Genomic DNA, 16,714 nt, shown 5'->3' on the forward strand with positions numbered 1-16,714 from the left:
GGGTTCTATCCTGGTGGCGGTTGGAGGGACGGGGCTTAAGGGCGGAGGAGCGGGAAGTGGAAGAGATGCGGTGGAGGGCATCGTCGACCACGTCAGGGGGGAAATTGCGGTCCTTGACGAAGGAGGCCATCTGGGTTGTACGGATTTGGAACTGGTCGTCCTGGGAGCAGATGCGGTGGAGACGAAGGAATTGGGAATATGGGATGGCGTTTTTACAGGGGCAGGGTGGGAGGAGGTGTAGTCTAGGTAGCTGTGGGAGTCGGTCAGTTTATAGTAAATATAGTGTAAATATAGTGAATACAGTAGCCTATTAATATGGATGGTCAGATACTGATGCAGCAATGTAGACTGGCTTTGCACATTGGGACCATGCAGAAAGTTGGCTTCACATTAAGTAACCAGGAAACTGAAATTTCTTCAGAGCAATTACCCTGCATTTGGTTTCTGGAAGTCTTTGAAAAAGTCCTCGACAGTCAGAGATTCTAGTCTGCATTTGGTTCAGAGTTACTCAGAAAATGCTTGAGGATTAAAAACCTGCTTGAACACCTGGGTAACTGTTGATCAGATCCTCTGAAGAACACTGATTACTTCCTCCATATCTACAGACACACCCTCCCGTCCCCTGACACCACCCCCCATCCACCAGATTTGACATCCCCCACTGCTGAACCTACCCCTGCCAATCCAACACTGTCTTGGGTCATTGCTCCCAGTGGAAAGCTAGTGGGTGGAATTGACTGCTGCATTTCCAATATTCCAGCAGTGAGTGAACTTATCAAAAAGTACATAATTGGTTGTAAAACACTTTAGAACATTCTGAGCTCATGAAAGGTCCATAAAAATGCAAGTCATTGTTCTCAACAGTAATGGATCGAGAAAGCAGGGTCTTTGGGGAAGGAAATCATTTTTGCATTTCTTTATATTCCAAGAACAAAAAACTAAATGGAATTCTGAATTAACTTTGTCACTACCGACTATAAGCTGTTTACATCTTTTTCAACTTTTTAAACTGTCACTAAATTTTAAGGAAACATAATCCCTTCTGGCAAAACGTATCCTGAATATCAGCCTGTCATTAAGCAGCTTCTCATGTGAATTGTTAATGGATTGTGCACAAGGACGATGCAATTAAGATTTGTGAGTTATGGTAAACTTGATTGCAAGGAAAGGAAGTAGTTTACCTTGTCTGGATCAGAGGCAGTGATCACCCACACACAGTGTGCATCACTATCATATTGCACAGGGAAATTAGGGGATGAAATAACTCCAGTGGGACCACTCAGGTGGGCACCGCATACTCGAGCTGCAACAAAAGAGGGAAAAACAGTTGAGAATAATAGAATTTGTGCTAAAAATACATGAAAAACAATTGATGCTGGTAGGAGGCCTTGATGCCATTAAAAATATCATGGAATTCTTACAACAGTGTGGAAACAGGTCATTTGGCCCATCAAGTCCACACCGACCTTCCGAAGAGTGGCCCATCCAGACGCACTCCCCTGACCCTATACCTGTAACCCTGCATTCCCCCTGGCTAACCCACCTAGTCTGTACATTCCTGGACATCATGGGCAATTTAGCACAGCCAATCCACTTAACCTGCACATTTTTGGACTGTGGGAAGAAACCGGAGCACCCAGAGGAAACCGACGGAGACCGAGGGAGAATGTGCAAAATCCACACAAATATGGTCACCCAAGGGTGGAATTGAACCCAGGTCCCGGCACTAGGAGATAGTAGTGCTAACCACTGAACCACCATGCCACTGTACTGTAGGGTATCATTAAAGTCAGATATACTCAATTGTGGTAAATTTCATCTCTGTTGAAAAACAATAAGTACATTCCACGTGCAACTAAACCAGGTGGCAACTTGGCAAAAAAACCCAGAATTGATACATTTTCCAAAGCAATAGCAATGGTGTCAACTTCTACAATAAAAGATGACATCAATCTCATTAAATCTTTGTCCTCTTAGCAATTACTACATCTGCAGCCTTGTATTAGGGCAAATAATACCAAAAATATGAACTAATTTAAAGGAATTTGATGGGAGTTCTTTTTCTGATCCAGTGAGTACATTAGTATAATTATAACTTGTGATAATTTCTTACAAGAAAGTCAGTGATAATGATAGAGTCAATCAGATTTTCAAGATTGAAAAGAGGAGGCAAATTAAACTGACACTTGAACTTAGATCCTAACTACACATAGAATTATTTTTAAAGTTGGAAAAGTTTATGCTGGAGCACAGGTACATCAGCAGAAACCAAATCAGAGTTTGTTAGCTCCAAGATATAGATAAACTGCATGCCCAAATGTTTTGACATAAAATTCTGAAAATCTTAGAATCATAGAATCCATACTGTGTGGAAACAGGCCATTCAATTCTGGGAAAATGAGTAGTTTAATTCATCTACTTCACATAGGGATTAGGATCTATGCAACACAGACTGTCTAAAGGTTAGAGCTTGGAGGTTAAAGCTTGAACTGGACAGTTAGCTTATTTGGAGAAGTGTGCATAAAGATCATAGAAGAGTATGAACAGGTGATTCTGCAATGCTGTGCAGAAAACAGATCCAGGGAAATCACTGGTACGCAGCCTATGAATTCCCATCCAGTAAAACAAATCTCATACTCTACATTGAGTACTGAACACATCAGTAGTTGTTCTCAAAGGAAGGATATGATTTTACCCTTGGGAACTGACAAGATGGATTTTTTTTCTAGTTTTGTATAGTTTAATTACAATATTATAATATTATACACTCAGTGCTGAATAAAAATGGTTATGATAATTGAATTCTCCCAAAAATCACTCCACAGAATGACCACCAATGCTTCATGTTCTATATAGTTCATCCATAAGGCTCAATAAAATGAAAGACAAAGAGGAGGCTTCAGTCTGTGTGCAAAAGAGTGGCTTTTATAACAGTGGTGCTGAAAAGCATAGACATGTACCAAAAAAGAAACAAGCAACATTTGCATTCTCATCTCACTGACAAGCAATTTCCCCATTTTCATTTTTCCAATTCAACTTAATGTTCCTGTTGGCTTGTGAATTTTACAACTTGTCGCTGCATTTCATCCTGCCAAAAATGAGGCCATCTGTGATTATCCCTCCAGGTACTCTACATGAGCTGAATCAGCGCCTGTGGTGTGAATAAAACAAATCTCTCCTGGTCTATTCACAGACTTCAAGTATCACTTACAGAAAAAAAATGGAAATTCATTGTGGGCAGTAAAAGAAAATTAAAGTCTGTTACTATTTCTTCTCTGTCAGTAGCTTTGATGAGGGGCTTTGGTAAAGAGAAACTGAACACGTTCCAATTTTGCTGGTTTCCCTTCACGTATTCCTGCTATCCAGATTTTAATATATTGAATCAGAGCAAACAAAGTGGCTATTGCAATAGGCAGAACCAAATCTATTAATAAAAATAGTAGACAAGCAGGAGGCTGGAAGAACACAGCAAGCCAGGCAGCACCAGGAGGCTGGAAGAACACAGCAAGCCAGGCAGCATCAGGAGGTGGAGAAGTTGACATTTTGGGTGTAACCCTTCTTCTTCCTGCTGTCAGGCAGCATTCAAGGAGCAGGAAAATCTATATTTTGGGCCAGAGTCTTTCATCAAGAATGAGACTGGGAGCCTCGGGTATGGAGAGATAAATGGGAAGGGGGTGGAGCTGGGGAGAAGAGAGCTGAGCATGCTTTCTAATTGTTGTTGAAGGTTTCAGATTTGTAATGTGCACTGGGTATCCTGTTCAGGTCCAAACTGGGTTGGTCTGAATGTGGTCCAGAATTCATGTGGAATCATGTGGTTCCTGAGGAAGGACATGTGCCTGTGGTGGCGAGTCTGCTTGAGGACATGGTTGAAGAGCTTCAGGGCAGAAGAGAGGACTTGGAGAGTACAGTGAGAGAGGGACTCAATGAGATCTTTGTAGAGATAGGAGGAGAACTTCTTCAAGGTGGGCATCCTTGGAAGAGGCTTCACAGTAAGGTTGAAATCAACTAGGAGAAAGTGAGATGAGCAGATGCTGGCGATCAGAGTTGAGAGTGTGTTGCTGGAAAAGCACAGCAGGTCAGGCAGTATCCGAGGTGCAGGAAAATCGACGTTTCAGATAAATGGGAGGGTGGTGGGTCTGGGGAGAAGGTAGCTGAGAGTGTAATAGGTGGACGAAGGTGAGATAAAGGTGATAGGTTGGAGAAGACGGTGGAGTGGATAGGTGGGAAGGAAGATTGACAGGTGGAGCAAGTCATGAGGATGGTGCTGAGCTGGAAGGTTCTCCCCAGTCCCACCTCCCTCCCATTTATTTCTCCATTCCCGAGGCTCCCAGCCTCATTCCTGATGAAGGGGTCCGGCCCAAAACATTGATTTTCCTGATCCTCGGATTTTGCGTGACCTGCTGTGCTTTTCCAGCAACACACTCTCAACAAATGCCATCCTTACCTGTTCTTCACTATGTGTGACTCCAGATCCACAACAATGTATTTGATTCTTAACTACCCTTTGAGATGGACAATAAATGTTGGCCTAGCCAGTGACAGCTTCATCCCGTGAATGAATAAATTTCTTTTAATATCATTCATGTGAAAATTGGATGAATCAAGGTCTTGTTTTTCCACAGGGAGAAAGTTACTGTTTTGTTGTAAAAATATGGCATAGATTCAGTTGCTGCATATACATACATGCATATATGTTACATACTCACACATACACATAGCAAACAATCAACAATTGTGTATCCTGCTGTCCTTTTTACTTCAATGTCACTTAATCCAAGGTGGCAACTTAATCTATTTTTGAGCACTATAATTCCACTTTAATGCAAAATTCAAATTATTGGATAATTCTAAGGTTCATGAAAGAGACACCACCCCCATCTATTGCTCAAAATGCAGTGTCTGAACAAGACCTTGGATATTTCAAAATGTTATTTGCGTGTGTTACAGTTGTGGCTGTTATACTATTCTGTCAAAGCTAAAATGAAACATATCATTGTTTTTTGTATTAGCATCTTGTTGCTTGGGTGTACAATTAACAAAAGTATCTAGACAAACATCAAAACATAACGCAAATTGTCATAACATTTAAGTACAGTTAATTAGAAGCTATTCACAAACATACTTGCTCAAATGCTATTTTTTGACAACTTTGGAAGTAAAATCGCTTCTGCAGTTATTTTCCTATGGCCACCTATCTACTCAAAATGATTAGTTTTTCACTCAGTCCCCACTCCTTCAATCATGTGTTGACATGAAGGACACATCAAGTCACAGAATGAAGCAAAGAAGAAGAATAATGGTGCTGAACAACTGTGAAGGTGAAAGCTAGTCATCTGTTGCAGCATAGTAACTGTCAGTAATTTCTCACCTCGGCAGAATGGTCTGTGATCACTCCAAGCTGCGAATAAGTCAGACATTCTCATACAGGTGATGCTTTTAGACCCTTGCAATTCATAGCCATCATCACATGAGAACTGCACACTGGATCCCAGTCTAAAGAGGAGAGAAAGAAGCTGTCAATTCTTCACAACATAAGAGATAACAGAATCACTGATATGCAATTTCACCTTTGTTACCATGTTATACTGCTATGTCATCTGCTGGAAGGATTCAATTGTTTATAACTTACGGACAGACCTTTTTAAAAAAAAAATACTTTTCTCAGTATTCTCATTGTGACAGCTGGCACGACCAAAGCATGAAACATTCTCCATTGCGCCAAGCAACCGAACTGAGACATTTCAGTCAAGGTTTAGATCATTTCCTCAACACTGGCAGAACTGTGTACCTCAAAGTCTTCTTGCTATCTAGAATTTGTGAATATTCAATGACAGATTGTCTATCAATGTCAGATTCATAGCAGCTTAATTTAAATGGGACCCTTGCCTCCTCTGGGATGAGAATCAGGTTGTCAAAGGCCACACACATGTGCAGCAGCCTGACATTAGCCTGGTTTGCGTAAACCACAGGCCAACAGCTCTTAGCTTCGAAGCCTAAGAAAGAAGATCAGCAATATTCAGTTCAACCCACAGGATGCAGATACACAAGTTGAGCAACTTCCCCCTGAAACAGAGAATCCAGCTCTCTAACTCTTTGATTTCACTCTCTTTTTCTAAATGTGGATACATGTGTCTGATACAACAAACTTCAAAAAGTAAGTTAATCCTTTCAATTCAACATTTTCAGAGATGAACTTTTGTGAGGTGAGCTAATTATTATGGCCCCACCACTTACCACTTGTCCACCCATCTGTTTTTGTTTCTCTACAGGACTGCTGAAGTAATTTATGGACCATGGGTAAACTGCTGTCTTGCAATTCTTCTGCAATCTTGCAAGTATGCTAGGAAGCAAACATTCTGTGTGGAATCTGTCATATTTGGACAAACTTTGACAAAAGGAAATATTGTTCCCTTGTTGTTTTAAACTTCAATATACACACACCTGATTGGAAATTTTCACTCATCAATTTACCAGCATTAAGTTATTTCCCTGCTCGATGGTGGGTTTCCAAAAACTCATTTTCTGCTCAATAGGTTGCTTCCACTTCTAGTCAGTACAGATATGATTGTGAATTTTGTAGTTAGGCAGTTCAGACAAAGTTTCAATGAGCTGTAGTCCCTGACTCAAACTCCAATTAGATGGATGTTCAAATGTTTTGCTCCAAGCCCAATGGCATCAAGTATTGTTATAATTAGGTACATGAGTTTTCCTGCTCCTTCTCAATACTCTATTGTGCACAGTAATCAGCATTACTTTAGGCCACTGGCATCTTTTCAGGTTTCCACCTTGTCCCGCTATGTCAACATGAGCCAACATATTACTATAGCTTCCTTATTACTTTTGCAAATTTACCTCCTCTATCAGATTCAAATCCACAAGTTGTCTTGCAGTGCAGTCTACCCAGTCTGTCAATTTCATTGTATTGTGTATTGCAATTGAAATTGCTTCTCATAGAGTGCAGCATCTGTGTTTTAGTAAAGCTCTGCGTCAGTTTAACATGTGTTGAGCTCAATTTGGATTCAAGCAGGGTTCAGAGCTGCTTTTAAATGTGTAAGTACGTGTTTACATGAACTTTCTGTTACTTTTTCCATTGAAAATCACATTTTAAATTTTGCACATTACTTTCTCGATCTCAGCCCCTGTGTACCTTCAGGGTGCCCATTTTCAAAATCCTGACAATGAAAATCAATGGAATGAACACCAGCTGCCTAGTAATGGGTGTGACTTAATTTCAGCTCCATGACTTTCCATTCTGACAGGGATAGAACATGGAACAGTACAGCACAGCCCACGACATTGTGCTGAGCATAAAATTCAATGACCTGATGCTATTTGAAATTAATATTGAGGTAAAATACTGCAATTACTTGAAATTTGAAACACAAACAGAAAATGCTGGAAATATTCAGCAGCACAGGAATCATTTGATGGAAACAAATAGAGGTATATGTTTCAGACCTTTCATCAGACTGGAAAGTTAAAATGTTAAATATTTTGACTAAGCAGTGAGGCAGGGCAAGGTGCAACTATTGTTGTAACTAGATTACATTTAAAATAAACCACTCTGAATGGGAATCCTCCTAAAGCATAAAGACGTAGTTAAAAATGTTATGATTACCTTGTTTTTGAATACAATGAGGAAAGATAATACCTCTTCCTCACTATATTACTCTCACTTGAAACTTACTTCAACACTTCAGTTGGAAAAAATAGCATAATGTACTCCATTTATAAATAGAACATGCATTGTGCATCTGTGTATGCACTTTGCTGTGATAAAATGGTGAGATACTAGCCCCTACTCCCTCATGATGCAGGTTCCATAATCAACAGTTTCCACCAAAAAAACACTATTTAGTTCTGATAAAGAACATCTCCCCTTATGGAAGACAAGTGTAGTCTATATCCATCACTGAAGTCCAACAATTGCACATAATAGCACATAGTGGAGAGTTGAAATTAACTTTATGAATATAAATGAACAGCCTTTACCTTTAATATTACAACTGGAATGCACAAGCTTCTCAGTTAAAAAATGAGGATGTTGCCAGGGTTGGAGGGTTTGAGGTATCAGGAAAGACTGAATAGAGTGGGGCTATTTTCCCGGAGCATCAGAGACGAAGGGGTGACCTTACAGAGATTTATAAAATCATTTAGACATGGATACAGTAAATAGACAAGGTCCTTTCCCTCGGGTGGGGGAGTCAAAAACTGGAGGGCATAGGTTTAAGGTGCGATGGGAAAAGTTTAAAAGGCATCTAAGGGGCAACCTTTTCACACAGAGGGTGGTGTGTGTAGGGAATGAGCTGCCAGAGGAAGTGGTGGAGGCTGGTACAATTACAGCATTTAAAAGGCATCTGGATGGTTATATGAATGGAAGGGTTTAGCGGGATATGGGCCAAATGCTGGCAAATGGGACTAGATTTATTTAGGATATCTGGTCAGCATGGACAAATTGAACCAAAAGGTCTGTTTCTGTGCTGTATATCTCTATGACTCTATTAACCTGGCCCATTTAAAAAGCTAGAATTACATGTATGTTCATCTTTAACTGGGTAACATTTTAACAGTTAACCAAACTTTACTTTGCTGGCTGAGTGAATGGGAGAAGGAGGAAAGGAAGAATATTGCTAACTAAGTCCTGACCATTCAATGTTTGCTTTTAGCCTTTGTTCATGTTCTCCCATAGTGTACCAGGCAGGGTTATCATAAAATTATCACTGACAAAGTAACGCCATTTTCAAAGTCCCACAGCACTGCTGAATGAGTTGCATGTGTGCAGTCATCACGCTTCCAATCAATAAACAGACTTTTTTTAAACAATTTTCCTTATCTTGAAATTTGCTTTGGCTTTCTGTGTTCTATTCATAATCTTGCACTAGGTGGTGCAACATTATTTCATTTAGTCTGATATTTTTTACTCACAGATCAATGCCTTTCCCCTCCACTCCCCTTAGCGTGTGCCCAATCTTCAGGAGTGAAAGGTGTATCATAATTGTAGAGCAGAAATGATTTAAGTCTGTATTGGTAACCATCACTAAAACTACTTATTATTCTGCACATTGAAATCAATGGTAATCACTCAATTATATCTTCACTAATTCTCTGAATGTTTGTTCTCCTGATCAAGCATTGACTTTCCCTATTAATTCCTATTCTGCACATACAAGGAACAAATAGTATGTTGCAAATCATATCCAACTTCTAATGGTCTTCATAAAAAAAACAAAAAACAATTTTTAAAAATGACTTCGTAGTTTCTTAGTCGACTGTCGAAGGAATAATTCCAATTTGTTACTTGAGAATAACTTAAGGGACAAGTTAACCATTTCAATCAAACATTTTTAGAGCAATGAACTTTTTGGTGGCTTGATACCTATTACAGTCCTATCATTGACCAATTGTCCACCCATCTGTTTTTGTTTCTCTAAAGCCAGGCTGACTGCTTTAGTCATTTATGGACGATGGCAAACTACTGTCCTGCAATTTTTCTGCCATTTTGTAAGTGCATTAGGAAATAAACATTCTGTGTGGACCCATTAATGTTAGGAGATGAGCAATCTTTTAACCTTGTGTCAAAGAAAATTCTGGAAGACAATTATCTTAGAAGCAAGGATCTTGGCCATTGTCTACCATGCTAAAACTTGCATTTTGACAATACAACTTGGAAATGTTGGAACATTCCTCAATGTTCCCAGGCCATGCATAATGTAACAACAGTGTCATTGGAGGAAAACTTTCTGTGTGTGCAATGAACAGTAGAGTGTTCACAGGAATGAATTTTCCTATCCTATTGGAAACAGGTTCAAATACAAGACTTCAGACTGAGGTAAGCAAGCAGCCTTCATAGCTTGCTCCACTGTTCATCGAAGATCATGGCTGATCTGGTTGTGGTTTCAGCTCTGCTTTCCTGATAACACTTGATTCTTTTGCCTATCAAAATTTGATCTAATCAGTCTTTAATAAATCCAAAGGCCCAGGTTTCACTGCACTCCACACACAACCAATCCTCTGAGAGACAGTAAATATGTCCTTCATCTCCAATTCTTTCTTAAAACAAACTCTAGCTCTGTCATCCCCTCATCAAGTCTCCTCCAGATTTATAAATTTCAATAAGATCATCTCTTACTCTTCTAAACTCCAATGGATTTCGGCCCAACTTGCTCAATATTTTAATTTCTTTCTCCTCGTCATGAATTAAATGAGAGGCAATGGTTTGGTAATATGATGGGTGAAAGTGCCAGAGTTGTTATGGTGGAAGTGCCCAATTAAGGATCACTGACTGCTCCCACTGGCATTTTGTCCATGTCTGGAGGTCGAGACTTGAATGTAAACACCACTAGACAAATGTAGGACGGCTTCCCTTTGGGTTCTGAGGTGGATGCCATCCTTAGCGAGCCCTGAATGGCAGGTGGAGGGGATCTCCTTGTCACAGTGGTTATCCCTGCAATGATTGCACCATCAGTGGACCATGACCTCCCCATCCTACCCCACATCGCTGATCCCTGGGCCCTGTTGGCAGGTTCTTTTATTGAGTAAAACTCTCTTGGGACAGGCCAGTCTCCACAGTTGTACTCTGATAGCTTCTCAATTAGACATCAGTGTCAATATGCTGCCCTGGGGTTGGGGTTCACTCCCAGGAAAACAGAAAATTTCAGCCCACAAACTCAGAGACGTGTACATCTCATGTTGTTCAATAAAACACCAGTCCAAATAGACACCTTCTGATTATTTGAGAAGATGAATTATCAACTTTGCTTCCAGCTTTAAAATCACTGATTTTAAAATAGAAGCTGCAATTGTTGACTTAATGCCCTCTTCACATGTTTCATCCAGGATTTTTAGTTTTCCTTGAAAAGACAGGAATATGTCCCATTCCTTCGATCATCAGCAGATAAGATGCAAGTTTAATCAATAAAAGGAGAAGGATACAATTGATACTCAAGGACGTAGATCAATAAACTTCACCAATCTCTTTCCTGGAAATGAATAGGGACTTGGCAGATTTCAAACAACTGATTTTTTTTTGAGCAGAGCAGTTCCACAGTGTGTATCATCTGGTCTCACTGGAGTTTAAAAAGTCCATCTGTCGGCTTCGTGTTTGAATATATTTCTGGCAGCAGAATGTTTTTTCGGTAAACAAACAGTCTGAGACTTTATAGTCCATGAATTCTCTGGATTGGCTTTGTGAGATTGAACTAAATGCCTTCCTTGCCATCACTTGTCTCTGCTAACAGCTCAAACATTCTTTCAGAAGGTTGTCTCCATTAATTCTATTCATAAAGCTGTTCAGTAGCTGTTTCATCCAGAACACAATCCGTCCCACTTTCCTTCCGGGTATGTGGCAAACTAACTAATCTCATTTAGGTAACTGTTGCAGTATTAGAATTGGCCTCAGTGTGCCTGGAATAGATACAGCAAAATCATGCTCTTTTCTGGTATGTAGGTGGACATCAGGTTAAGACTGGTTTGGGCTCAGCTGTGATGTACCTATTGCCATATAGCCTGTTGCTACTCTGACCCTAAACTTAATAGGGAGGCAACAATTAAAGCGGAAAAGCTGCAAAGGCCTGAACCTTTTAAGCCTTGCCAATCCTCATGGCAGGGTTTCATGCAAAAAAAAACACAAGCTACAGCCTCCTGTCTCATAGCTGTCAGTTCTGGGAGGCTGACATTCAGGCTGATAGTTGGAAGATGAGCACCATTTCAATAGGTTGAAGAAGTGGCAGCAAATGAGACAGGAGCTCTTCAGAATGGTGAAAGGGAGTGGGGGTTGTGACTGAGTGGGAGTAGCATTTGAGGCAGCACTATTAGACAAAAAGTCCACGGCTTTGATCTGGAGTGAAAGAGTATAGCCTGGGCATCGTGTTACAGGAATGCATTGGAGTGAAAATGAGAATGGTTCCAGGGAGGTGACACTAGTAACAAGCAAAAACCGAACAAGCTATGACTGCTTTCATTGGCAAGGAGAAGGGTAAGAGGAGATTTAATACAAGTTTCCAAAATGGTGAAGAGTCTGGTCTGAGTGGACAGTGAGAAACTGTTCCCATATGTAAATCGATTGCTGGGCATCTTGCTGAGATATTTGTATCATCGATAGTCACAGGTGAGTTGCTGAAAGACTGGAGGTTGGCAAACGCGGTGCCACTGTTTAAGAAGGGCGGTAAAGACAAGCCAGGGAACTAAAGACCGGTGAGCCTGACCTCGGTGGTGGGCAAGTTGTTGGAGGGAATCCTGAGGGACAGGTTGTACATGTATTTGGAAAGGCAAGGACTGATTCGGGATAGTCAACATGGCTTTGTGCATGGGAGATCATGTCTCACAAACTTGATTGAGTTTTTTGAAGAAGTAACAAAGAAGATTGATGAGGGCAGGGCAGTAGATGTGATCTATATGGATTTCAGTAAGGCGTTCGACAAGGTTCCCCATGGGAGACTGATTAGCAAGGTTAGATCTCATGGAATACAGGGAGAACTAGCCATTTGGATACAGAACTGGCTCAAAAGTAGAAGACAGAGGGTGGTGGTGGAGGGTTGTTTTTCAGACTGGAGGCCTGTGACCAGTGGAGTGCCACAAGGATCGGTGCTGGTTCTGCTACTTTTTGTCATTTACATAAATGATTTGGATGCGAACATAAAAGTACAGTTAGTAAGTTTGGAGATGACACCAAAATTGGAGGTGTAGTGGACAGCGAAGAGGGTTACCTCAGATTACAACAGGATCTGGACCAGATGGGCCAATGGGCTGAGAAGTGGCAGGTGGATTTTAATTCAGATAAATGCAAGGTGCTGCATTTTGGGAAAACAAATCTTAGCAGGACTTATACACTTAATGGTAAGGTCCTAGGGAGTGTTGCTGAACAAAGAGACCTTGGAGTGCAGTTTCATAGCTCCTTGAAAGTAGAGTTGCAGGGAGATATGATAGTGAAGAAGGCATTTTGTATGCTTTCCTTTATTGGTCAGAGTATTGAGTACAGGAGTTGGGAGGTCATGTTGTGGCTGTACGGGACATTGGTTAGGCCACTATTGGAATATTGCGTGCAATTCTGGTCTCCTTCCTATCGGAAAGATGTTGCGAAACTTGAAAGGGTTCAGAAAAGATTTACAAGGACGTTGCCAGGGTTGGAGGATCTGAGCTACAGGGAGAGGCTGAACAGGCTGGGGTTGTTTTCCCTGGAGCATCGGAGGCTGAGGGGTGACCTTATAGAGGTTTACAAAATTATGAGGTGTATGGATAGGATAAATAGACAAAGTATTTTCCCTGGGGTGGTGGAGTCCAGAACTAGAGGGCATAGGTTTAGGTTGAGAGGGGAAAGATATAAAAGAGACCTAAAAGGCAACTTTTTCATGCAGAGCGTGGTACGTGTATGAAATGAGCTGCCAGAGGATGTGGTGGAAGCTGGTACAATTGCAACATCTAAGAGGCATTTGGATGGGTATATGAATAGGAAGGGTTTGGAGGGATATGGGCCAGGTGCTGGCAGGTGGGACTAGATTGGGTTGGGATATCTGGTCAGCATGGACGGGTTGGACTGAAGGGTCTGTTTCCACGTTGTACATCTCTACGACTCTATGACTCTATGATTGAGAACCAGAGGGCACAACACCCACATCTGTTGAAAGGAAGCAAATGTAAGGTTCAGAAAGATTTTGTAAACATTGAGTAGTGATCATTTGGAATGGAAGCATGGAGGAGACACAGGGGTTCAGTGGTTAGCACTGCTGCCTCACAGCACATGGGACCCAGGTTCGATTCCATCCTCAGGCAATTGTCTGTGTGGAGTTTGCACATTCTCCCCATGTGTGTGTGGGTTTCCTCCAGGTGCTCTGATTTCCTCCCACAGTCCAAAGATTTGCAGGTTAGATGGATAGGCCATGCTAAATTGCCCATAATGACCTGGGATATATAGGTTAGATGGATTAGCTCTGGGAAAAGTGGGATTACAGCGATTGGGGAGGGGGATGCATCTCAGTGAGCTGCATTTCAGAGGGTCATTATGGACTCAATGGCCTGCTCCCACACAGTATGAATTCAATTATTTCCATGATGTCCAACTGAGGCACTGAAGAGGACATTTATTCTATTTTAAAAATCACCCATTGCACAGGGTTATGGGGGGAAAGACAGAAGACTAGCATCAAGTTAAAGTGCTCAAAGAGTCAGTGCAGACAAAATGGACAGAATTACCTCCTGCACCATAACAACTCTGAAATTCTGGTACAAGGGAGGACAATACCTTCCTCCAGAAGCCAAGATGAGCCAACCCATCACTGAAGGGAACCTAAAAAATACATCTTAAACATTTATTTGTTTCACTTCAATCTCATAGAATTAGCACAGCTGCATGCTTGCAACCACAAGCCCCTTGGCAGTGCTGATTGATTTTTAACCAGGACAAGTACATCATCCATACTTATCACAGGGTACTCAGTGATCCACATCCCTCTCCCTTGCAGGACAAGTAAGACATTACAATGAGCAGTAGCAAGAAAAAATGCAAAGAGGAGAAACATTCCTTCATGTTTTAACATCCAGGGAGGATAAAATGTTGGCCATCATGGAAAAAGGGTATCACTGAAGTTGTAGTTAGTGGTAGCACTCCCTCAACTGATTTTCATACCCAATGGAAAGCTATACCACCTACAACTATTTTTACCTAGCGTCATCCATGTCAGTTGTCCAAGTATGAACAGAGCATAGAATTCATCATAAGATTGAATAAGTTGTAAAGTGTCAATTAATGAATTTATTATTAAAAATATACCACAATTAACTTCCTTTGATCACTTATAAAAATAAGTATTTGTATTCATAATCCCTCTTTAGTGACTCGATAAGCATTTACAGTTGTCAGTCAAAATGTAAATAGACAGACACCCCAATGTGATAATGACAGATTGCAAAATCAATTTGACAGCACTAATCATGTCAATAAAAAGTGAGAAAGCAGGTTTTAAGCACTGCAGACTATTTTTCATATATTTAATAGCTACCTTTCATAGCTCTCTTGACAGCTTACTTGGCCATTTTCTTGATCGCTCCCTTTGACAGCTCCCTTAGCAGCTGCAGTGAGCTTGAAAGTTCCATTGAATTTATTTACCTTTGACTCACTTTCATGTCTACTTTCACCTATCCCAAACTCTCCAAAAAACTCCACTAAGTTTAGACCTCTTACCTGATCTAAACTGGATCAGATGTGTTTGGACATCCAACTGACAGTTGCAGTATACATTTGTTGTTGCCTCTGTGAACTACAGACTTGCATATTAGAACCCGCCCCTCTTAACCCAGGATAAAATGGTGGTCAATGGGTTCATGGACAGAATTTTGGTACTTGTGCCTTGGTGTCATATTCATTATTCAGGCCTATGTGCCTTTTACAGGTAAGCATACTGATGTGATGTGCACATGGTGAAACATCAGATAGAAGTCTAAGTGAGCCAGGGAAATCTGAAGAAGTGATGTAATTGTAACACAACTCCCAAAGATTAGAATACAACTCGAATGCTGTGGGCAGTATCTTTAAGGAGAATATAATTGTCTCAACAGAGTGCACCATAAGTTGACCAGGAAGGTATATGGAGCCAGATTTTTCTCATTGAACTGGGGATCGTGAGTTGGGCTCACAACATGCAACATTGCAATCATGTCTCCAGCCAGGCAGTGCTCACCCTCATCATTCCCATCATGGAATGGTGGGGATTGCCTCGAGTCTCTAAGGCCAGTGCCTTTTGAAACAACTGAGTGAAAACCAAGAGCAGCCAAGTTAGAAGACTTATCTCTGTGAACATAGAAAGAGTTAAGCTACAGACTGGACCTTTTTGATTTATTAAGAAACACTGTAAATATAAAGTGGGAAAAAGGTGGTACTGGGGATGTGACTGAGTAACTAAGAAACTTTATCCACAAGGAAAAGGAGTCTTTAGTTCTATTGCAGGAACTAAGTTGGCACTAGGGAGCAGAGAATGGTTACCTAAAGGTGAAGCTTGGAAACTGAGATCTTTTCAGATGAAAGGTTGTAAATTTCAGTTACTTTTGAGAAGAATGGCTAAAATCAATTGTAAAATTTTGTGTTTTAATTCTTGGCTAATGTTTTGCGAAACCAAACTTTATGGTGAGTGGAACATTGAAGTAGAGATATGGACACTGGTTACTTACTTATTAAAGGGAAATAAAACAAGCTATGGTCTTGGCAATGTCACTTTCAATTAGACGCAGGATCAAGTGTAATGTACTATTCCAAGCATTGGATGCTGAGGAAAATTTTGTCAAACCCACTTACATTTATGGGCAGAATTTATGAAAATTACGACAGTAAATGCAATAAGGGATGATCAGACTTGATAAATTTAGCAAACAGAATTTATTAGACTTTATGCAAGATTGAAAAAATACATTTGGAGATCCCAAACTCAGTGTGACTTTGCATCATTGGACTGTGATCAAATGTCAAATGTGGATAGAATTCTTGTGTGACCTGGAGTGACATTTCAGAAAGAAGGATGTACTTGGGGAAGAGGTGTCTGAAATCTTTAGGAAAACAACCTGGGAAATATTCATTACCCATCAGTTTTCTTGGCTTAAGGGGATCATTCAGCAACACAAGATTAGAGGATTCAATGGCATTGGCAATGCCACACCACATAGAACTTGGTCAGAGATGTCTAAACAAAAGTGGGTTTCACAATTAAAAGCATTGTGGGTAGAGATACCT

General features: G+C 40.7%; 1 protein-coding gene across 1 annotated transcript in view; it reads right to left on the minus strand.

The window, feature by feature from the left end:
- LOC122563724 (CUB and sushi domain-containing protein 2) overlaps positions 1 to 16,714 on the minus strand; it is a 616,258-nt gene that overhangs the window by 529,880 nt on the left and 69,664 nt on the right. The window contains exons 4-5 of the mRNA XM_087976898.1: positions 5,369 to 5,493; positions 1,182 to 1,303 (exon numbers count right to left, since the gene is read on the minus strand). Coding sequence (XP_087833024.1) covers positions 1,182 to 1,303; positions 5,369 to 5,493 — 247 coding nt within the window. The remainder of the gene's footprint in view (positions 1 to 1,181; positions 1,304 to 5,368; positions 5,494 to 16,714) is intronic.

The sequence above is a fragment of the Chiloscyllium plagiosum genome, unplaced genomic scaffold, assembly GCF_037043375.1.
Source record: "Chiloscyllium plagiosum isolate Xiang-an unplaced genomic scaffold, Cpla_swu_hap1 HiC_scaffold_30, whole genome shotgun sequence".
Lineage (NCBI taxonomy): Eukaryota > Metazoa > Chordata > Chondrichthyes > Orectolobiformes > Hemiscylliidae > Chiloscyllium > Chiloscyllium plagiosum.